Genomic DNA, 22,724 nt, shown 5'->3' with positions numbered 1-22,724 from the left:
AGAAAAACATTTTGAAATTGTGGTTGAGTTCCCCTACTTAAATTCTGTTTTTCCTGGGAAAAATTCTCATTTATATCAAGGTCATTTTTCCTGTGTTAGCTTAACATATAATGCTCTCTGCTCTATTTATACAGCACATTTCATTTCAACCTTTCCTCTCTTCAGCCTATGGAATCCCAAGTATTTCACTGCCACCTTTCTTACGGCATACGACATTCCAATTTGTTCACAGTTATTTATGTAAATGACAAATGTCAATCTGTATGAGGGTAGGAAGACAGGATTCGTGTCAGATTCACTTTGGAACATCTCAAAGCTCCTACAATCCTGCTTTGCACATAGTAAACACTCAACAAATACTTCATGACTGAATTAACATTGCCACCATCTGAATAAAGATTATAAATATAATTTTGCTGGGGCGGTGCCTGTGGCTCAAAGGAGTAGGGCGCCGGCCCCATATGCCAGAGGTGGCGGATTCAAACCCAGCCCTGGCCAGAAACTGCAAAAGAAAAAAAAAAATATATATATATATATATACATATATATATAATTTTGCTAAAAAGGGAGATTAGGCATTATATAATTACCTGCATGTTTGTTTATTTACATTCTGCCTTCTTTACAAAAAGTATTTACTGTGATTCACTGAATCCATAAAGAACTGGACTAACTCTCCAGACCATATTGGAGTTGGGAAAAGAACCAAAGAATTTTGACTTCAAGTCCTGTAAGTCTTCTATCATTCTACCCTACTTTGGGGGAAAAAAAGCAAAAGAATACCAACAAAGCCAATCTGAGAAATGGAAACCTCCTCAGAAATTCCTTATGGAAGGACAAGGCCACTGTTACTGGGAAGGCAGCAGTGACTGTCCCTGGAATTCTGGCCATGGCTGCTTCCCCCGCCTCCCCTTCTCCTTAGTGGAACTGAAGGTTAGTCTGCATAGTTCTCCTGCTATATAATACTGACCATCTGCTCTAGCCATTGCTTTCTAATATGTTCTTCCTGTCATGCTGGAATAAACAGTTACTTAAAAATAAGTAGCCCTAGGCAGTGCCAAAGCCACAGCTTCAAACTCTGTGGCCGAGGCACTCAGCAATCCCTTTCCATTGCCAGCCCCACCATGGAGTGGATGGGGCCCAGGACAGACAAGGTGTGGAAGAGAAAATGCAGAGGTAAGCTATGTCAGGGGTTCCCTACATAGAGCCCACGGAGGTAACAGTGAAGATATTTAGGCTATATTGAAACCTTTACAAATCCCAATGGAAATGATTGATACATTTACCTTCAGGGAGGACGCAAACTGCCTGTTTACAATCCCACCTCCAACTAGCTGGGAAGTATGAATACATTACATAACTCTCTGTACCTCAGTTTCGTCAGCTGTAAAGTAGGGTGAACATTTACTTCATAGGATCATTTTAAGCCTTCAATAAGATAATATAAAAACAGGGGCTTTGGGCGGCGCCTGTGGCTCCGTCGGTAAGGCGCCGGCCCCATATACCGAGGGTGGCGGGTTCAAACCCAGCCCCAGCCAAACTGCAACCAAAAAATAGCCGGGCGTTGTGGTGGGCGCCTGTAGTCCCAGCTGCTCGGGAGGCTGAGGCAAGAGAATCGCTTAAGCCCAGGAGTTGGAGGTTGCTGTGAGCTGTGTGAGGCCACGGCACTCTACCGAGGGCCATAAAGTGAGACTCTGTCTCTACAAAAAAAAAACAAAAAACAGGGGCTTTAATAAAGCTTTATGGAATAATTAAAATATACACTTTGAGGAGGATGAAACGCTTCAGTTCATTACATAACATTCTAATTTACGAAGATCCAAAGTTCTGGACAAAGAAGAACAGTTGAGAAAATAGGTTCTGGATTTGAATTCTGGATCTACCACTTATGAAATCTAGGCAAGTCACATAAGCTCTCTGAGCCTCAATTTCCGCATCTTTAAAGTGGGGACGTTAACAGTACCTACCTCACCCAGTTGAGGACCAAAAGAGTTAGTATATACGAAGCACATGGAAGTGTGTCTGGAACAAAAAAAGTTGAAATTATTATTTTCATTGACTAATAAAAGTAGAAGAAGTAAATACTTTTAACAATTACTTTGGCTTTTTTTTTAAACAGAGCCTCACTATGTCACCCACAGTAGAATGCTGGGGTGTCACAGCTCACAGCAACCTCAAACTTTTGGGCTTAAACGATTCTCTTGCCTTAGCCTCCCAAGTAGTTGAGACTACAAGAACCTGCCACAATGCCCAGCTATGTTGTTGTTGTTGTTGTTGTCATTGTTTTTTGGCAGGCCCAGGCTGGATTCAAACACACCAGCCCCAGTGTATGTGGCCGGCACCCTAACCGGGTGCTGAGCTACAGGCACCAAGCCAACAATTATTTTGTTGACAAACCCTTCCAAATTTAGGACCCAAGGAGAAAAATAATATAGAAAAGTAATAATTTGTCTTAGAGGTGATAAGTTAATACTACTTAGCAAAAAGGGAAAGCATCTCATTTTTTAAATTTTCTTGGCCCAAAGAGAAGCTATGGTGGCCTCAGAAATAACCTGTGGAAAGGGGAGATCTGGTTACACAAATCGGGGCAAATGGATCCTGTGTCCACTTCCTCTCCCAGCCCTAAATAGGCAATCCTCAATCTGTAAAGTCTTGTGTTACAAAGATCCTTCAAAAGGCACTTGTTGGAATTTGAGCTAATTTTCTCATAGGAATAGTGGTACATGTGTACATGACCTTGGACAACTCATCCAGCCTCTGAATCTCAGGTGAGATTGTCCATCTGCCTGCTTCATCCAAGGCTGGTGAGGATCACATAACATACTGGACAGAAAAGGGCTATAGGCTCCAAGAGTACTAGGTGATATCACTCTTTATCCTGAAAGAAAATGTAGTCAAGAGTCCTTGGAATCTCTTATGTTCCAAATAGAAGACCCAGACCCAGGTCAACAAAGCACAGAGTTCTCAGGCTATTTTAACAACTCAGCGGGAACATAGATCCACCAGCAGAGGTATTTTTTTAATTGTGGTAAAATACTTTTTGCATAAAATTCTCTCTCCTCCCAGTTCCAACCTGCTTTCTGTCTCTGTGGATTTTTTTTTTTTTTTTTCCTGAGATTAGAGCCTTGCTCTGTCCTCCCAGCTAGAGTGCAGTGGCATCATCATAGCTCACAGCAACCTCAAATTCCTGGGTTCAAGCGATCCTCCTGCCTCAGCTCCTGAGTAGCTGGGACTACAGGTGTGCATCACCAGGCCCAGCTAGTTTTTCTATTTTTAGTAGAGATGGGATCTCAGTCTTGCTCAGGCAGGTTTCAAACTCCTGAGCTCAAGCAGTCTTCCCACCTCAGCCTCCCAGACGCCTCTGACAGTTATGGTCATTCTAGGGGTGTGAACCAGCATCTGTTTTCAGCTTTTCATGGCAGAGGTCTGAGGCCAGCCAGTGCAAGATTTTATTACACAATGACAAGGCTCAAAAATACTGATTGGCTTTTCTGTGGCATTTTTTCTTGTATGTGTGTGTGAACCTGCCAAACTTGATTAAGCCAGGGGCTATATTAAGGAATGTCACCTGTCCAAAGTACAAGTGTTGTGACAATCTGGCACACACCACTGTTGCCTGGGGAAGGACCCCCAGCAACTGTGCTTGGAAAGGAACTTGGGGCAATAATGGCTGCAGCGGGAGCCGTTCAGCACAGGGGCCTTCCATTAGCTACTTCTTCCTGAATTCCTCATGCACGTGTGTGGAGGGCGGGAAGCAGAATCTGACAGTGTGGGTGTCATTTGCTGTCTCAGCTGGCCTGGTCCTGGGCTCTGAACATGAGACCCGTCTGGTGGCAAAGCTATTTAAAGACTACAGCAGCGTGGCGCGGCCAGTGGAAGACCACCGCCAGGCCGTGAAGGTCACTGTGGGCCTGCAGCTGATACAGCTCATCAATGTGGTGAGACGAGAGTGCTCAGGACCCCCCTCCTCACCCGCACCCCAAGACGTCCCCCCCAGCACCTCCCCCACCCCTAAAGATGGGACCTTATCTTTTTCCAGGATGAAGTAAATCAGATTGTGACAACCAATGTTCGTCTGAAACAGGTAATTGAGCTAGATAATTGCATTTATGTCATTTTTATTCACCCTGAAATTAACCTGGGTCCATGGGAAATCAATTTGGGTAGGAGGAGTATATACCAAAGCGTCGAAAGTATTTTGGGATTGGGGAAGAATGGATCCTGCTTGGGTTTTGTTCATGTGTTTTGGCTTTGACCTTTTCTATACTTATCAGCTTGCTCAGGTTGCCGTAATAAAGTACCGCAAACTGGTGAGTTAAATAACAGAAATTTATCATCTTATAGTTCCAGATGTGAGAAGTCCAAAGTCAAGGAGTTGTCAGGTGTAGTTCCTCCTGAGGGAAGGCTCTGTCCAGGCCCCTCTCCTGAAGACAGTGAAGGCCTGTCTTCATGTTCACAGGGTTCACAGGGGTCTGTCTGCACACATGTGAGATGTCTGTACCTACATACACGAGTGTGCTGAAGTTTCCCCTTTCCATAATGACACCTGTCACACTGGATGACAGTCTACCTTAATGACCTCATTTTAACCTCTATAAAGAACTCATCTCCAAATAAGGTCTTGTTCTGAAGTACTGAGGGTTAGCCCATCAGTATGAATTTTAGGGGACACAATTCAACCTTTGACATGGTATTATCCAAATCTGCTGCATTGGACACAGGCTTGTCATTTTATCTGAAATGCTGGGGACCAGAAGGATTTCTGACTTCTTCAGATTTTGGAATACTTGCAGATACTTACTAACTGGTTATTTCCTCATCTGTAAAATGGGATTAATAATTGCTCTTTCCTCACAGGACTGTGAGGGCTAAATGAGTTAGTACAGGTTAAAGTGCTTAGAACAGTGCCTGCTTGCAGTCAGTGCTGGAAGTTTGCTGTTCTTGTTTACTAAAATGAAAGCTGAATTCTGAATCAAACTTTTCTTACTGCAAGCACCATTTCTGGCAATATATCCATTGCCCTACTCATCCGGGCTCTCAATAACACTAGTATTTTAAATGTTTTTATTTCTAGCAATGGGTAGATTACAACCTAAAATGGAATCCAGACGATTATGGTGGTATTAAAAAAATTCACATTCCTCCAGAAAAGATCTGGCATCCAGACTTCGTTCTCTATAACAAGTAAGCAACACAGCGAGGGGAAGGATGGGGGTGGTCCTGGGGCAGGCGGAGCCAAGTGCCTAATGGCAGGCTGCTTGCCAGAAGGCTTCTCATCACTGCTGATGTTAAATAAGCCTTAAAAACTCAGAGCCAAGTCGACAGACCTGGGTGCCCTATGGTGTCTCGTGTCATGAAGAGAAACAATTATCAGAGCCAAATGGAATCTGGACTGGGGGTGGGGGACATTTAACCCCCAAGAGCTCCTAAAGGGCATGTGGCAAACATCCAACGCACCCAAAATGTCATATGACTTGAGTTCCTTGGAATCAAATGTCCTCCCTACCAAATAGGTCTGAACCTCCTGGGGCCACCATGCGTCACATCCTGAGTGCCACCTCGGCACTGACTGCTGTGATGGCCCAGGACACCCATATTGCCCGTGTACTGGGCCCTGAGACAGACTGCATGTTATGAAATTAGAATGTGATTCAAGACACTCGGTTTAATGACACTTTCATTATCATATGCCCTTCATTTGTCAGGGAATGCGCCTTTAAAAGAGCATCTTTCCCAGACAGGAGCATTCAACATCGGCCCGGAGGATTTATGGTCTGACATTATGCAACATGTGTTGGGGGATGAGCAAGCTGTGTGTCCTAGCAGATTTAGGGGAGGTGACAGTGCTGGAGAATGAAAATGATACCCTCGAAGATGGCCCCACCCCAACCTTGATTTTCTACTGCATATTATCCATTCAAGCTTAAGCCAAATCATCCAGTCATTTGTGCAGGCTTTTTGGACAAATGGGCTGATAAAGCAGAGTGTCTTGTATTAACTTTTTCTTTCAGCAAGAAGTTGGGTGAAGCAAGTTAAAATTGTCAGTGTTTATGACACACTTACTCAGAAACAGTCTGATGGAGAGAGAGCCCTGTCTTACCTGTTTATGGGGAGAAACTGTGACCAACCTATGACTCTCTGCTCTTTGAGGTTCTTTTGTGCACGTTCAGTGCCACACAGTGCCTGTTAGGTTAAAGAGCCCCCACTTCATTCCCAAGGAAAAAATCAAGGAGAAGAAAATCTCTTGAATTATGGCACAAGTGACCAACATATGACATCATGTCTCTGAAACCGAAGTGAGGCAAGCCCCACCACCACCCATTCAACATCTTTTCCAACGCTCTTGAACACAAGCTGTTCACAGAAAGAAAAAGCTGCCCCTGGATAAGGGCTGCACCAGTGGCTTATTGTTAGTATTTAGCGCCTCTCGTGGTCTTTTTTTAAATAAGAAATTATTGACAACATTTGAAAATTGAGAACTATCACATTAAAATCTGGATTTTTTTTTTTTTTTTTGGCCTCTCCAGAAAAATCTAATATTTACAAGTCTGGCAGTTTTTTATTAAAAAAATAAACTTAGGGGCGGCGCCTGTGGCTCAAGGAGTAGGGCCCCGGTCCCATATGCCAGAGGTGGCGGGTTCAAACCTAGCCTTGGCCAAAAACCAAAAAAAAATAAAAATAAAAATAAAAAATAAACTTAGGTTCAGCACCTGTGGCTCAGCAGCTAAGGCACCAGCCACATACATGGGGTTGGAGAGTTCGAACCTGGCCCGGGCCTGCCAAACAACGACGACGACAACAACAACAACAATAATAGCCAGGTGTTGTGACGGCACCTGTAGTCCCAGCTGAAGCAAGAGAATCATTTACACCCAAGAGTTTGCGGTTGCTGAGCTATGATACCACAGCACTCTACTGAGGGCAACATAGTAAGACTCTGTCTTTATTTATTTATTTATTTTTTTTTTGTAGAGACAGAGTCTCACTTTATGGCCCTTGGTAGAGTGCCGTGGCATCACACAGCTCATAAATTTAGATTTCCAACTTCTGAGGAAAAGTCCGAATATCTGTTAGCATTGAGCCTTCACTGCCACGTGGATACCATGGGCGGTGCTGTATACTGAGGCTTTCTTGAGAGGGGCCAGCTCTCCATTCTGCACTGGCCTTGCCTGCCTGACCCTTGAGGCATCTGAGTTTGTCACCCACTCCACTAAGTTCTAGATGGAGTGGACTCCTCTGCCAGCCTGCTTGTCACAGTAATGAATCGCTGGAGGTGCTTTAATTTAAAATTCTTGGTTTTGGCTCAGCACCCATAGCTCAGTGAGTAGGGCACCAGCCACCTGCCCCAGAGCTGGCGGGTTTCAGCCCAGCCTGGGCCTGTTAAACAACAATGACAACTGCAACCAAAAAAATGGCTGGGCGTTGTTGCAGGCGCCTATAGTCCCTGCTACTTGGGAGGCTGAGACAGGAGAATCACGTGAGCCCAGAAGTTTGAGGTGAGCTGTGACACCATGGCACTCTACCGAGGGCGACATAATAAAACAGTTTCAAAATAAATAGATAAATAAATAAATAAATAAAATTCTTGTTTTTTCCCCCAATTAACTATCAAAGTATATTGAGGAGGGTTTAGATGGAGATTAAAATTACAAATACTACTGAAGACTGAAAAAAAACATCTGGGAAGCAGTGGACCCATTTTACCTGTTTCTTGCAAAGCATAGGTCATCACATTCTTTCCCAATATTCTGGTTTGTGGCTTATCTAGACAGTGTGACGGAATCTGTACTTTGAAAAAGCACCCCAGTGATTCTTGTTATCGGATGTGGGAAACATTAGATAAAAAGCTAAAATAGATAAAAAGTGACACCAGCTTCTATAATTAGTGCTGAATAATTAACAGCTGTCTCCTGTTAACATCCTCAAGCAGAGTGGAAGGCTCATCTGTCACTTGGAGCCACTTTCCTCTTTTATCCCAACTGCAGTGCAGATGGTGACTTTGCCATTGTCAAGTTCACCAAAGTGCTCCTGGACTACAGCGGCCACATCACGTGGACACCTCCAGCCATCTTTAAAAGCTACTGTGAGATCATCGTCACCCACTTTCCCTTTGACGAGCAGAACTGTAGCATGAAGCTGGGCACCTGGACCTACGATGGTTCTGTGGTGGACATCAACCCAGTAGGTGGCGAGCGCAGGCTAGTTTTGGGGAATGTGATTCAGGTCTCCCTCCGACCCCCACTCCTGGGTAGTCTCAGCACCTGTTAGGATCAGAACCCATCCAGTTGGATGGCTCTAATGGGCCGGGAAGGCTCCTGATGAGCTGTCACCCATTAGTGACAGCTAACTGGGGGCCTAGATGGATTCCTGGTGTCTGGAATTTAGGGTCATTCAGCCTAGAACAGGGCTGGGGCACCAATATGTTTTTAAGCTCCCAGGTAATTTGAGCGTGTTGCCAAAATAGAGAATTCCAATAGCCCAACCCCCCCGTGTGACAGGAAAGGAACCTAACACCCCAAAGCAGGAGCGGCCCAGGGTTGTCCCTCTGGGCATTCAATCCAGAGCTGGATAGAGCCTGTGGCCTTGTCACTGCTGATTGTGACTCCCGCCCCCCCTCACTCTCCCAGTGACTTGGTGGAGATCTCTAGACCTTACTTCACTTCTCAGGAAAGCGACAAGCCGGACCTGAGCAACTTCATGGAGAGCGGGGAGTGGGTGATCAAGGAAGCCCGCGGCCAGAAGCACAATGTGACTTACTCCTGCTGCGACACCATCTACCTGGACGTCACCTACTACTTCATCATGCAGCGCCTGCCGCTCTACTTCATCGTCAATGTCATCGTCCCCTGTCTACTCTTCTCCTTCCTGACTGGCCTGGTGTTCTACCTGCCCACGGACTCAGGTGGGTGCCGTTGCCATGACAGCTGTGGCACTGACAGCTCCGGTGCTGCTATTTTGGGGGAAAGCCAGAAATAGTCATGTGCTAACAAACAGGCAGAAAGACACAGATCATCTCTGCCAAGAGGGCAGATTCACTGAGTGCCCATGTGCAGTGAGGAGAGCCCCTATGGATGGAGCCCACAGCTGGGGCAGACGTCCAGAGCAGGCAGAGAGACCAGATCATCACTGCCCAGAGGGCAGATTCACTGAGTGCCCATGTGTAGTGAGGAGAGCCACTGTGAGTGGAGCCCACAGCTGGGGGAGACGTCCAGAGCAGGCAGAGAGCGGAGCATGGCCCTGAAGATGCACATCCACAGCCCAGTCTGCTTAAAGTGAATTACCCACCCACCCCGACTAGCTGAATGCCACCTGTGTCCCAGAGTGCTGGTCAGGCGTGTGATCACAGATGCTTCACCTGCTCCTATGAAGTCCCTTTCTATGTACTGACTAGTCCAGGCCTTGCTCCCTTGCCAACTGCTTGCCACTTGAAAATAGCTCTTGCATTTCTGTTTTCTAGACTGCACCTTCCCAAGGGGTAGTTCTTTTTCACGTATCAGTCCAGACAACTCACTTCCTACTGAGTAATCACATCTGTGACATAATTTCATGAAATACCAATAATCTACCAAAAAAGGGACTCATACGCCAGTCAGAAATCACTACTCATAAACAATTTTTGGTACAGACAGTCCTCAAACATATTGCAGGTAGCAATTTTACCAAAATGATTTTTAAAAAGCCCACAAAGTTAAATCCAACTTACCAACAAAGAAGAAAAGATTATTCATTCATTCAGTCAGCAGCCATTTGTTAAGTGACTGTTAGGTGGCAGGCAGACAGAGTTAGAAAGTGCTCGCCCCACAGAATGATCGAAACACAAAACACAAACACTTTTTCAGCTTTCTAATCAAATGGAACTTCTAAAAGTGAACAGAGAAGAAACACTGTCAGGGCATTATGGAATCTAATCAGAGTGTCTATAAATATTAAAGGATTTATGCCAGAAAAGCATTTAGGATAATGACCAGGCTTGATAAATGTTAGCTATTAATATCATTATAATTAATCAAAAAATCTTATGTAACTTGATACAGTAGAACCTCTATACGTTGACCACCCAACGGACTGTAGTAAGTTAGTCAATATACCGAGGTGGTCAACATAAGGAATTAGGCCTACTGTACTGAAACACACATGTGGTGCATGTCTGGTCTATGAAAATTAGATCAACATAAGGAGGTGGTCAATGTAGGGAGGTGGTCAGCTATGGAGGGTCTAGTGTATTTTGTATTTATAATCATATCTTCTTTTTTACTTCTGAAGGCTTTCCTACACATCAGGTAGAATTAATGATTTCTTACTTGCACTCACTCTGTGCTCTGCGCCGCACATACCTCTCACTAGCATGTGGAAGGACCCAGCACGAGCAAAGCTCCAAACTAGAAATCAGGGCAACGTGAGGGTTTCCCAGGAACACCAACAGCAAGACCAGGCCAAGGAAAGCCCCTTCCAAAGCTTCTCTGCTGCATCAATCCCCACAAAAATACCCAAGTGCCGTCCAGCCCCAGCCTTGCTGCTACCACCCTTGCCAAGACTCCTGTGACTACAGGGCCTAAAGAAAAAAGGTGCAGGACAGGAGAATCCCTGCTTCCTTAAAATGAAAAGCAAAACAAAACAAGTAACCTAGAAGACACACTTCTTAGATGAAAATGGGGAAGTGAGTCCCCATTTAGAAATTGATGTTATCAGAAGATCTTTCAGGATGCCAAGGAGAAGATTTTTGCCTTGGCCTTTCAGATTTTGCCCTTTCCTTGGTTTTGGTGCTGCAGCTTGCTCCCATAATGAGAAAAATATACGTGTTTTTCTGGGCTGCCCATGCATCTGCTGGGTAACAAGTAGGCCAGGCTGCAGTTCAGGCATAAGATGTAATACATTCTGCTCCAGAAGAAAATCCACCACTTGTATCCAGCTTGCCAACTCAGAACTCCTCTGGATTCCTAGGGTCCACCAAGAAATGGTATTCTAGGCCCTGAGATGCAGTAGCTATGCCCTACTTGGCTGCCTCTATCCCTGACTTGTCACCTGCGGTAGAATTAAGGCGCAGAGGTTGTGGCACAGATTTTACAGAAAAGAAAGCATGCCAGTCATATGCTTGGGTTTTGGTGGTGAACTCTTTTGCTCAGGATGTCATAACAAAATACCATGGGCTGGATGGCTTGAACAACAGGAATTGATTATCTCACAGTTCTGGAGATTAGAAGTCAAAGATCAAAATGCTGGGAGGGTTATCTTCCTCTTTTTTTTTTCTTTTTGAGACAGAGTCTCACTATGTCACACTGGCTAGAGTGTCGTGGCGTCACAACTCATAGCAACCTCAAACTCTTGGGCTTAGGTGCATCTTGGAAGTGTACAGGTAAAGTTTACTAAGTGTAGAGTATAAGAGTTTGAACACAATAATTAAGAAAATGCCATGAAGGCTATGTTAACCAGTTCGGTGAAAATATTTCAGACTGTATATGGAACCAGCACAGCACATTGTACCTCATGATTGCATTATTGTACACAGCTATGATTTAATAAAAAAAGAAAAACAGAAAAAAAATAAAATAAAATAAAATTCTACCTATTAACACAACTTAAAAAAAAAAAAAAAACTCTTGGGCTTAAGTGATTCTCTTGCCTCAGCCTCCCAAGTACCTGGGACTACAGGTGCCTGCCACAACACCCAGCTATTTTTTGGTTGTAGTTGTCATTGTTGTTTGGCAGGCCCGGGCTGGGTTTGAACCCGCCAGCTCCAGCGTATGTGGCTGACACTCTAGCCACTGAGCTATAGGCACCGAGCCAGGGTTAGCTTCTTCTGAGGTATCACTCTGTGGTTTGTAGATGGCCACCTTCTCCCTGTCTCCTCACGGGGCCTTCGCTCCATGTACCTGTCTGCACCCTAACGGTCTCTTCTTATAAAAACACCAGTCAAACCAGATTAGCCCACCTCACCCCATCCCACCCCATATGACATCATTTTAACTTAATTACCTCTTTAAAGGTCCTGCCTGTCTCCAAATACAGTCATATTATAAGACTCTGGGGCTTAGGACTTGAACACATAAATGACTGGGGTGGGGAGGGTAGGAAGTGGATTCGGCCTATCACAGGGGGGTTGTTCTGTTTCTCTTCTGTCTCTCTAGGAGAAAAGATGACTCTGAGCATCTCTGTCTTGCTGTCTTTGACCGTGTTCCTTCTGGTCATCGTGGAATTGATCCCTTCTACCTCTAGTGCTGTGCCCTTGATTGGGAAATACATGCTGTTCACCATGGTGTTTGTCATTGCATCCATCATCATCACTGTCATCGTCATCAACATGCACCACCGCTCACCCAGCACCCACGTTATGCCCAAGTGGGTGAGGAAGGTGAGTGGACATGGCCCCTGTGCCCTTCACACGGGGCACATCTCTAGGTCTCCCCTTGGATATAGCCAATGGATTCTAGCTATCAGTTGGGTGTATTTAGGAACTGAAAGTCCTCCCCAACTCACATAGCCTTCCCGGAGAGAGAAGAAAAATAGAATTATTGATAACAAAGCCTATTCCAAATTCAAGTTTAAAGAATCTCTGTGATTAGAAAAGACAAATAGGTTTTATTTTATTCAAATACTATGAAATTCTTGAGATTTCTGATGGTATGTCTTCCAATTTGTGAATAGACTTCTTATTTTTTGCTGGTAAAATCATCTGTTGAGAATAGAATTAGGACTAGAGATGGGAGGTGCTTGACAAGAAAGGGTCAAAGACTGGGTTTTAGTGAGAAACTTGGTTTCAAATATTTACATTATTGAATTAAAAAATGTAACAATGCCAATATGTCCATTTTTTTTTATAAAACTTCACAGAGTCACTAACATCCAGGATACTTCATGCAAAATGCAAAATACTTGCCAGGCATTGACAGAGAAACGGCATACATGGTACTATTTCTGGAGGGGCTTAATAGTCCCTGCCGCTATAAAGACTGTTCCATGACTCCTGGCAAAACCTATGCTCCAGTTTCAAGAAAGGAAAACAGAACAGTCTAGCTGTTTTGTAAGACCGGAAGCTGACATATTTGAGGCCGAGGGGCCCCCCCTTAACCATAGGAGCCTAAGAACACGTCGCTGGGGCATTTCTGGTGCCTGCAAGTGTCCCTAAGCTTAAACACCACTGGCGTCTTGTGAGGTCTATGGCTGCGCACATGCTCCCCCCAGTGGCGAAGTGCTCACATTACAGGCTCATCACTGTTAACCACAATAATTTGACATGCCCCAGGGTACACATAAGGAAGCTTTGAGAAAAATCTTGTCTGGTCCTTTTATTAAAATAAAAGAACAAGGAAGCTGAGACCCAGAGAATCTGAATGACTTGCCCAAGATAAAATTGCTAATTCAAATACAGTCTGATGCTTGCCCTGGTGACAGTAATTCTCACGCATGGATTTCTTTTTTATATCAGGTTTTTATCGACACTATCCCGAATGTTATGTTTTTCTCCACAATGAAAAGACCATCCAGAGAAAAGCAAGACAAGAAGATTTTTACAGAAGACATTGATATTTCTGACATTTCTGGGAAGCCAGGGCCTCCGCCCATGGGCTTCCACTCTCCCCTGATCAAACACCCCGAGGTGAAAAGTGCCATTGAGGGTGTCAAATACATCGCAGAGACCATGAAGTCAGACCAGGAGTCCAACAATGTAAGCTTCATGGCTTGTAATCAGCCCTCTGAGATTAAACAATCAAATGTATGAGTGCAGACCGAAGGGTTTGGGTTGACGCATACGTTGGCATTCAAGAGATAAGAAGTAACTTGGTGACCACCCTAGGCCACTTTTTAAATCATTGTGAATAATCTTTGCAAAAAATAAAGATCATAACACCAGCCAGGGGATGTTGAGGGCTTTGAGAGCTGCAAATTGAAGGGCCCATGCATGATGCAAAGCTTGACATTGTGAGTCCAGTAACCAACTTAGGGAAATTCTAACACTGTGTTCTCTCCCAGGCAGCCGAGGAGTGGAAATATGTTGCAATGGTGATGGACCACATCCTCCTCGGAGTCTTCATGCTCATCTGCATCATCGGAACCCTAGCTGTGTTTGCAGGTCGGCTCATTGAATTAAATCAGCAAGGATAAGCAAAAGCTGAGTTGAGCCCAGTTCTGCCCCAGGACCTGCCAGAGCACAGAAGGCAGGAAGGAGAGGGAGATTTGTCAACTTTGATACACTCTCACTTATCAAACATGTAATTTTCTGTACTTATCATTAATGATAATATTTATGTTTGAAGTGTTTTCACATTGCTTCTCCCTTCAATCCTGCTGTGTCTCCCTGGAGTGAACCCTCTTCAGTAAATAAAACTAGATTGCTAAAAAATGGTGTCTTCCAAGGTTTTCTGTTGCTTTGCCTTTGCTGTTGTATTTATTTTTCCTAATGACTAGACCACTAGGGAGTTGCTGTTGCTTTTTTAATCAAAGAGTGCATTCTTTGCTTAAAAGTCAGTTTGTACCTACTAGGAAAGCCCCATATACCAGTCCCCATCAAAAGATAAAGCATTGGGCGGCGCCTGTGGCTCAGTCGGTAGGGCGCCGGCCCCATATACCGAGGGTGGCGGGTTCAAACCCGGCCCCGGCCAAACTGCAACCAAAAAATAGCCGGGCGTTGTGGCGGGCGCCTGTAGTCCCAGCTGCTTGGGAGGCTGAGGCAAGAGAATCGCTTGAGCCCAGGAGTTGGAGGTTGCTGTGAGCTGTGTGAGGCCACGGCACTCTACCGAGGGCCATAAAGTGAGACTCTGTCTCTACAAAAAAAAAAAAAAAAAAAAGATAAAGCATTTGGGTGGCACCTGTAGCTCAAAGGAGTAAGGCGCTGGCCCCATATGCTGGAGGTAGCAGGTTCAAACCCAGCCCTGGCCAAAAACTGCAAACAAACAAACAAACAAAAAGATAAAGCATTTGATGCAGAGAGAGAAGGGACACAGTAGAAATGAATAGCCACCAAAATGCAAACTGTGTAAAAAAATAACATGTTTTAAAGTAGACTTCTAGAATTGGGAGGTAAAGGTATGGTCTAACATGGCTCCTGGGTTTGATTCTTAGGGTCTGAATGAAAATCAGTCCTAACAATATTGAATGTAAAGGCTGGGCACAATAGGAACTGCCTCACAGTTTTATTTCATCCTCATAACTTTCTTAACATCCCTATAATGTCTCTATTTTACCAACAAGAAAACCACATTTAAGGGAGGTTAAGTTCTTTGCTTAAACTAGAAGAGCTAAAATTTTAATCCAGACCTTGGAAATGCCAAAGCAATTCCCAGGTAGGAGCTCCGGCCAAACTGCAACAAAAAAAAAAGAAAGAAAAAAATAGCCGGGCGTTGGGCGGCGCCTGTGGCTCAAAGGGGTAGAGCACTGGTCCCATATGACGGAGGTCGCGGGTTCAAACCCAGCCCCGGCCAAAAACTGCGCCAAAAAAAAAAAAAAAAAAGTGTGAATTCCCAGGTAGGCCAGTTCATTTGCTCACTTTCTGTCCTGGCCACCCCTGGCTCAACTCTGGTTGAGTAACTCTGGTCAGTATTTCTGAGAGCTTCGATCTTAGCACCAACCATCTTTCTGCCTTCCCACTTAAACTTTCTGCCTCCCCTGCCCCAGTTTTTACTCCTGTCATGTCAGAGGTGGAAGTTCTACAATGAAACCAGAAATACATGCACACATCATCACCATTTCTACAATTCTAAAGAAATAGGAGAGAAACGATTTCTTCTCTCCACAGTAAACTTTAATCCACCCTAGAGTTTACCTAAAATCCAGAAACTGTGCAGCTCTGGGCTCAGTTAATGGCCCTCTACACACCACAACCCCTCTCTGGCAGGGTTCTCCAGAGAGATAGAACCAAGGAGATATGTACTTACACATAAAGGGAATTTTTTAGGGGAATTGGCTTATGCAGTTATGGAGACTGAGAAGTTCCATGACAGACCATTGCCAGCTAGAGACCCTGGGACGCCGGTAAGTGTGATTCAGTCCAGGTTCAAAGCCTCAGAACCAGAAGAGCCAGTGGTGTAACTCTCAGTCTAAGACTGAAGGCCTGAAAAATCCAGGTGCCGTTGGTCTAAGTCCTGAAGCCTGAAGGCCACAGAGATAGGAGTTCTGATGTCCAAGGGAAATTAAGTTGCACTAAAACCAGGTGGCGCCTGTGGCTCAAAGGAGTAGGGCACTGGCCCCACATACTGGAGGTGGCAGGTTCAAACCTGGCCCTGGCCAAAAACTGCCAAAAAAAAAAAAGTTGCATAAAATCTCAAAACCTCAGCTTCACAAGGGGGAGGGTATCCCAATCTAGCAAGAGAGACAGGAATTTGTTTTTCCTCTGCCTTCTTGCGTTCTCTCTGGGGCCCCCAACCAAACGGATAGTGCCTGCCCACATTGAGGATGGGTCCTGCCCGCTCCGTCTAGCAACTGACACTTCAGTCTCCTCTGGAAACACCCAGGAATGATGCATTACCAGTTCTCTAGATATTCCCTAATCTAGTCTGTAGCAACTCTGAGGACAGGCCCAGGAAGGAGGTAAAGATTTAGGATTTGAAGCTATGGCCTAAAGGTGACCACTGAGGCAGTGTGAGGCGCACGGGAGGAGGAGGGTGTGCAGATGGGATTTTAGGTCACATCAACCCCAGGAGGTTGGAGCAGACGGCACAAGGAGGTAGGGCAGGCTGAGAGAAGAGAGGTGGGAGGTGGGAAAAGACGTGGAAGCCACAGAGAAGCCTGTCATCTAAGGGAGCCATCACTAAGCACTGAAAGGAAGGTCCAGTGTGGAGGCAGGAGTCATTGGCCAAAGTCACTGGCTTTAGCTAAGGGGTTTTGAGCTGGGTGTGGCGCTCCCGCCTGTAATCCTAGAAGTCTGGGCGGCTGACACGGTGGATCGTCTGAGCTTAGGAGTCAGAGGCCAGTCTGAACAACAGTGAGACCCTGTCTTTACTAAAAATAGGAAAATGCGCTGGATGTTGTGGCCAGAGGCTATATTCTCAGCTACTTGGGAGGCTGAGACAAGAGGAATTCCTAAGCCCAAGAGTTTGAGGTTGCTGTGAGCTATGATGCCATAGCACTCTACCCCAGATAGCAGAGTGAGACTCTATCTCAAACAGTGGTTCTCAACCTTCCTAATGCCGCGGCCCTTTAATACAGTTCCTGTGGGTTGCAGCTCACAGGTTGAGAACCGCTGATCTCAAAAAAGGAGAGGGGTGCTGTTTGGTAATATGGAAGGTCAGAAACCGGATGGCTCTGCACTTAGGAGGGGATGGGGAGTAAGAAAGTGGAGATCAGGAGTTCTTCAGTGAGTTGAGCATGAGAAGGACAGAGAGCATTCAGGCAATAAGAAGTGTGGGTGTCAGGTCAAGGACAGGGCCTTTTAATTGAATGGGAGCTCTCTGAGCTGATTTCTCAGGCGCGGTATAGTCGAGGCAAGACGCCAGAGAAGCAGAGCAAGGAGACCTGGAGGGGGTGGTTATTTAGATTGCTATATCTTTAAAAAAAAATAAGGTAATCTAAGTATATGTTGACTTAGCTAAGTTTGAACTATAGTCTATGAAACAATTGTACTTTTAGAAAATGATTTCTTTATTGATCTTATTGGTTACAATTGCTTTGCTACATTTATGCATTCACAGTCTTATAAAAATAGAAATGTATTGAAATAATCATTAGATTAGGATAATAGGATAATGACTTTTTTCCAGAATTTTCTCTAAGATTATTTTTCAACAAATATTCATAAAAGTGAAATGTAAAGAATTGGGGCCTTTGCAAATTTTTACAACTTGAGAACAGAAGATAAAGGCTCTTATATCAGGTGGTATCTGTGGCTCAAAGGAGGAGGGCGCCACCTCCATATACCGGAGGGGGTGGGTTCAAACCCAGCCCTGGCCAAAAACTGCAAAAAAAAAAAGAAAAAGCTCTTATATCTCTATTTATCTTATCTATCTTACATTTAAACTCTAGATCTAATGTTCTTTTAACCTTATTTTAGATCCCATAAAGATGAGAGAGGCGTCAGATGATTTTCATAAGTTTCCCATGCACAATAACTAGGTGTTCTCTTTAACACTGGAGTGTTATCATCAATTTTATAGACCTAATGAAAATAGCAACACATACTTCTTACTTCTATCCCTGAAACTGGGACAAATAAAACCTCTTTATTTTACAGGCACAAACTAGGTCTGGGTCTGTGTAATGACAGCTGAGGGTAGAGTCCTCTTCCTGGCCTGTGTTGCTTATTATTTGAGTATAGAAAACACGGATTTGTATGCATGACCTTTGGCCTGCCACTCTTTATCCCACTCTGCATGGCAGAGAGTCCTCCAGGAGGATGGTTCCAAGGCCACGTTAGCCATGAACCCTTATCACTTGACTGCAGATTGGCTTAGAAACTTCTGAGCTCATAGTAAAGCCACTGTCTTACTTTTGCAAGTTTCTTATCCTATCTGTAGTTCATTCTCTCAGACCAGAATAACTTTAATAATGGAAGCATGCATAATAAAAGCATCATGATTAAAATCTAATGAAGGGTCTGCAATGCTTGGCTATAACATCCCCATCAAGAACATGGCTGCGTCTGGAAAGCTTTTCTGCTTCCCTTTGATGATGTGAACCTCTCAGCTGGAGTGAACACATCCTTTTCATTGCGTTGTCTGTTTCTGTCTTCCTGAGACACCTCCCTCCACTCCCACCTTCAGGGATTTCAGTTTCTCTCTTGGGACAGCAAAGCACGGGCTTTATTTCATCTTTTTGTAGTGTCTTCTTTGTCTAAGACAGGGCAACTCCCTGCCCTCACAATTCCAGCAACCCGTAAGCTGTTTCCTTGGCATAGATTTCCCCCTAATTTCTGCAGAGCATTCATCATGCAGTGGACATGAAGTCAATGTCCATTAAATAGAAGGGACAGTATTCTCTGCCCAAGCTCAGGGAATTAGTCATCCAGTAATCGAGCCCCTATTGTTCACTGGCCCAGCGTGGCTGGATGCTCCAGATACAAACAAAACAGAAGAGTGGTGAGCCCCACCCTACTGCCGCTCCTTGTCTCTGATGGGCTCACATCTAGGTCTAATTGAGGCAGCATAAACAAAGGGTGGCCATAAAGTTCATGAGCAATTTTCAATTGCACACTCTTTTAAAATTGCACACAAACTTCATGGCCACCTAGTATAGACAAGGGGCATGATAAACTAAGCAGCGATGTTTCCCTTCATAAAAATGCTTTTGCTTGATTTAACATTGTCATTAACTTCTGCAAGCCCCCCCCTCCTCTATTTATGATATCCAACCTTTCTCTGAGCCTACCTCCTGTTTTTCAAATATGCCCTCTTCTCTTCATTTGCACAGCCACCCATGTAAGCCTACATTCTCATCACTTCATAACTGAAGCCCCACCAGTAGCCTCTTTGTGTCAACCTGATCCATCCTGAACATCAACACTCTCCAACACCCCTAACACCTCCCAGCATCTGGGGGAAATGCCAAGACCCATCCCAGCTGGAAGCTTTCGTGTAATGGTGTGATGGTGCCTTCCTCCCCGGGGGAGAATGCCTGAGCTAGTCCTTTGTGATTGCATTCAAGGCCTTCTCTGCTCTGGCCCCACATTTTTCCAGCCAACCTCAACTCTATCGTCAGACCATTTGTGTCATTTTACTAAACTATTAACTAGGGAAGGATAATAATTCCTTGGTCTAGTAGTACCATTGACTGGCCTTCAGTTACAGCATGAATTTAAAACCAGCTGCTCTTTTCCTTTCTGGTGCTGGGTTGCTTAATTGCCACGGAAGATTTTAGGGTACTGCTAAACTTATAAAGCAAAAAGACCATACATCTCCCTTGGCACAAAATAGAGAGATTACCAGCTAACCAGACCAAATGTAATCATAAAGTGTGTTGGCTTTCCATTCTCCCTCTAGCAGGAAAGGCTTGAGATTTCTTGGTCTAAATCTTTTTTTCCCCTGGCATCATTTATCATTGGTAGCTGGGTGCATGGTCTAGAGAGGTGATTTAATTTACAGCAGATGGTGCTTCTATTATTATTAGATTAGTGACTTTTTAAAAGAATGAATGTAATGTTTTCTTTTATTCTTATATTTACACTCCCTGTATTTCTTTCTGGAACTTTACATTATCCTGGCCCCAACATGAATACTTCAAAGGACTCTAATACTATTAAATGCCCAAGTGAAATTTTCAAAAAATAAACAATTCAGAGCAAGATAATGTAAAGTTTATTTTTCTGTTTTGCTTGAGAAAGTCCAAATGAAAGGTAGAGAGATATTCATCATCCTACTCAAAAGAAATGAATAAATTCTGAAGTTTTATGATTACCTAGGCCTGTGAGAAGAGTGACTTTAAAGTTTGGTGAAACTAAAAAAAATTAAAGTTTGGTGGAACTGAGGATTTATCTGGGTGGGGCAGATGGCCCATTTTCTAGGCTGACCTCATTAACTTAATGCAGGTTCTCTGAGCTCTCGCACTTCGCCTCCCCCTAACCTGCAGCTGTGTCCCTGCTCACACTCCCCAAAATCCTTTGGGTCTAGAGGCCCCTAACTAAATGCCCCTCTTGGCACCATAACCCCAGATTTGGCAGGAGGCCCTGGAGTGAAGGCTGCAGCCCAGGCTTACCAGAATGGGTCAGAGCATCTCAAGATCGAGAAGGAGCCCTCAGTTACTGTAAAAGTGGTTGTGGGAGGAAAAGCTGGAAGCCCGAAAGCCTGCAGTGTGGCTGTGCAGTGCTGTCCCTAACTTCTCCAGGTGTAGGAAAAACCCGCCCCAGTTGATTCTGAGGAAGGGAGGACTCGGCATTCTGCTTCTCTCCTGCCACCATTCTTTTGGGGAAGGGGGACTTGTGTCTCACTTTGCTGCCAGACTGGTCTTCAACTCCTGGCCTCAAGTAATCCTCCCTCCTCAGCCTCTCTAGTAGCTAGGATCTTGGGTGTGAACCACCGCACATGGCTGCTCCTTGTCTCTGATGGGCTCTCGTCTACAAGCCACCAACCAGGGAAGAAAAAAAAAATGGGTAGAAAGACAGAAAATAAAATTGGTAAGAAGTAGCATTTAATAATAGAGACACTGGTTTCTGAGACCCGCCTGGCCGGGAGTAGGACTGAGGCAAAAGTGCCAGGCCTACAGTCCTGGGCTCCTGCTGGCCACAGCCACTAGGGCCACCAGGTCAGGGCAAATGTAGGGTCTTCTCACTCCAGAGCTCATTTGAGGTGGTAAAAAAAAAACAAATTAGAGAGCTCAGGACAAGGGGGTGCTGCAAAGGACACAGAGCAGGTGGCCGGGGAGCAGGAGGCCAGCTCTGGCCTTGGTGGCTCCAGCACCCATGCAGCCACAGCCGGGTCAGTGCCCTGGCAGCCGCATCTCATTATGCACCCCAGAGCCTTCAAACACCCACCCTACTGACCCCCAGTTACTGGAAGGATGGCACTGGGTGGGTACATGGAGCACCCTGAGAAACAAACCTGCGTGCACATACGCGCACCATCATCCCTCCAACGACAACGCCAGACACGGTAGAAGATAGAAAACCCAGCGCTGTCTGTCACAAGCAAGCTCCCTGCACAGAAGGGACAACCCCACACTCCAACCCGAGCTCAGATCCAAGTGCTCCTGGGAACACCACTGGCCACAAGGCCAACACACTTGTCGGTTCCAGATCCCTGTCTGAGGATCCGGACGGATTCTGTCTCTGAAGGGTGACTCACCATTTGCCATCCAGTGTTAACACCAGACTGTCCGAAGCTTTTTAGCAAGAGCTGCTCCCCAAGCATGTTTACTGTAGATGGGTGGTCAGAAGCTGAAGACCCCACGCCTGCAACACCGGACCCAGGGGGTGAGGAGCTGAGTTTGCTTTCTGGATTAAAGCTAAAAGTGATGGTTTTGCTTTTGTTTTTGTTTTAGTCAGTCTCTGGAGAGACTGTCAAAAATTGCCATTGCTGACTATATTGCAAGTCGCCACAGGGCAGGGAGGAAAGGTTTCAATCAGCAATAGTCAATCACGCCTCAAATAAACCTCATTGGCTACAATACTGCCCCTGTGCAAAGTGACAGTTCGGAGAAGATGATACCTCTAATTAGACATTCTTAACTTTGCCCACTTTTACTTTTTAGATCAATTTCAAGTACAACTCCATTAAGCTTAATTCTCAATTTTTTAAAAAAGAGGAGCTACTGCCCTACAGGGGGTCAGGCGACCAGAAGCACGGCCTTGGAGGTGGTTGACTACAGAATGTCCTAGTGAGACTACGTGATCCAGAAATAACACCTCTTAAAAGTCTATCATTCTATGACAATCACAGAATAGAATTTTAACATTAGAATAAACGTTTATCCCAATGTCATTTCTCTATATAGTGGCAAAACTAGTTCAGAAATCTGATGATACAGTTTTCCTTTAGAAGGAGAACTACATTTCTGTTTCCAGGAAGAATGCCTTGTGAGGAAGCCACTACCTTTTTTTTTTTTTTTTTTTTTTTGAGAGGAGTCTCACTTTGTTGCCCCAGGATAGAGTGCTGTCGTGTCATAGCTCACAGCAACCTCAAACTCCTGGGCTCAAGTGATCCTCCTGCCTCAACCTCTGGAGTAGCTGGGACAACAGGTGCCCACCACCAGGCTGGTCTCGAACTCCTGAGCTCAAGCAATCCACCCACCTCGGCCTCCCAGGGTGCTAGGATTACAGGTATGAGCCACCATGCCCAGCCCGAGCTACTACCTCTTTAAATACACAG

At 44.9% G+C, this 22,724-nt stretch overlaps 1 protein-coding gene and 1 non-coding gene across 4 annotated transcripts in view; one reads left to right on the top strand and one right to left on the bottom strand.

Moving 5' to 3' along the window:
- Window positions 1-14,341, top strand: part of CHRNA1 (cholinergic receptor nicotinic alpha 1 subunit) — a 42,004-nt gene extending 27,663 nt beyond the window's left edge. Inside the window, exons 1-9 of one of the 3 annotated variants that reach the window (XM_053598103.1) lie at window positions 1,118-1,176; window positions 3,793-3,938; window positions 4,040-4,084; window positions 5,075-5,184; window positions 7,986-8,181; window positions 8,668-8,902; window positions 12,126-12,349; window positions 13,424-13,663; window positions 13,969-14,326. In XM_053598103.1, coding sequence (XP_053454078.1) covers window positions 1,125-1,176; window positions 3,793-3,938; window positions 4,040-4,084; window positions 5,075-5,184; window positions 7,986-8,181; window positions 8,668-8,902; window positions 12,126-12,349; window positions 13,424-13,663; window positions 13,969-14,100 — 1,380 coding nt within the window. In that variant the 5' untranslated portion in view covers window positions 1,118-1,124 and the 3' untranslated portion in view covers window positions 14,101-14,326. Of the gene's footprint in view, window positions 1-1,117; window positions 1,177-3,792; window positions 3,939-4,039; window positions 4,085-5,074; window positions 5,185-7,985; window positions 8,182-8,667; window positions 8,903-12,125; window positions 12,350-13,423; window positions 13,664-13,968 lie in introns of those variants that run through there. The other 2 variants (XM_053598102.1, XM_053598104.1) reach the window with 2 other exon arrangements.
- Window positions 14,342-21,901: 7,560 nt separating this feature from the next.
- On the bottom strand, window positions 21,902-22,043 carry LOC128590900 (U4 spliceosomal RNA). The gene has a single exon (XR_008381367.1). It is a non-coding gene; the product is annotated as a U4 spliceosomal RNA (small nuclear RNA).
- Window positions 22,044-22,724: the final 681 nt, after the last annotated feature.

This window comes from Nycticebus coucang, chromosome 7 (assembly GCF_027406575.1).
Source record: "Nycticebus coucang isolate mNycCou1 chromosome 7, mNycCou1.pri, whole genome shotgun sequence".
Taxonomy (NCBI): domain Eukaryota; kingdom Metazoa; phylum Chordata; class Mammalia; order Primates; family Lorisidae; genus Nycticebus; species Nycticebus coucang.
The sequence above is the reverse complement of the archived record's forward strand: the minus strand, read 5'-3'. Positions and strand labels throughout refer to the sequence as shown.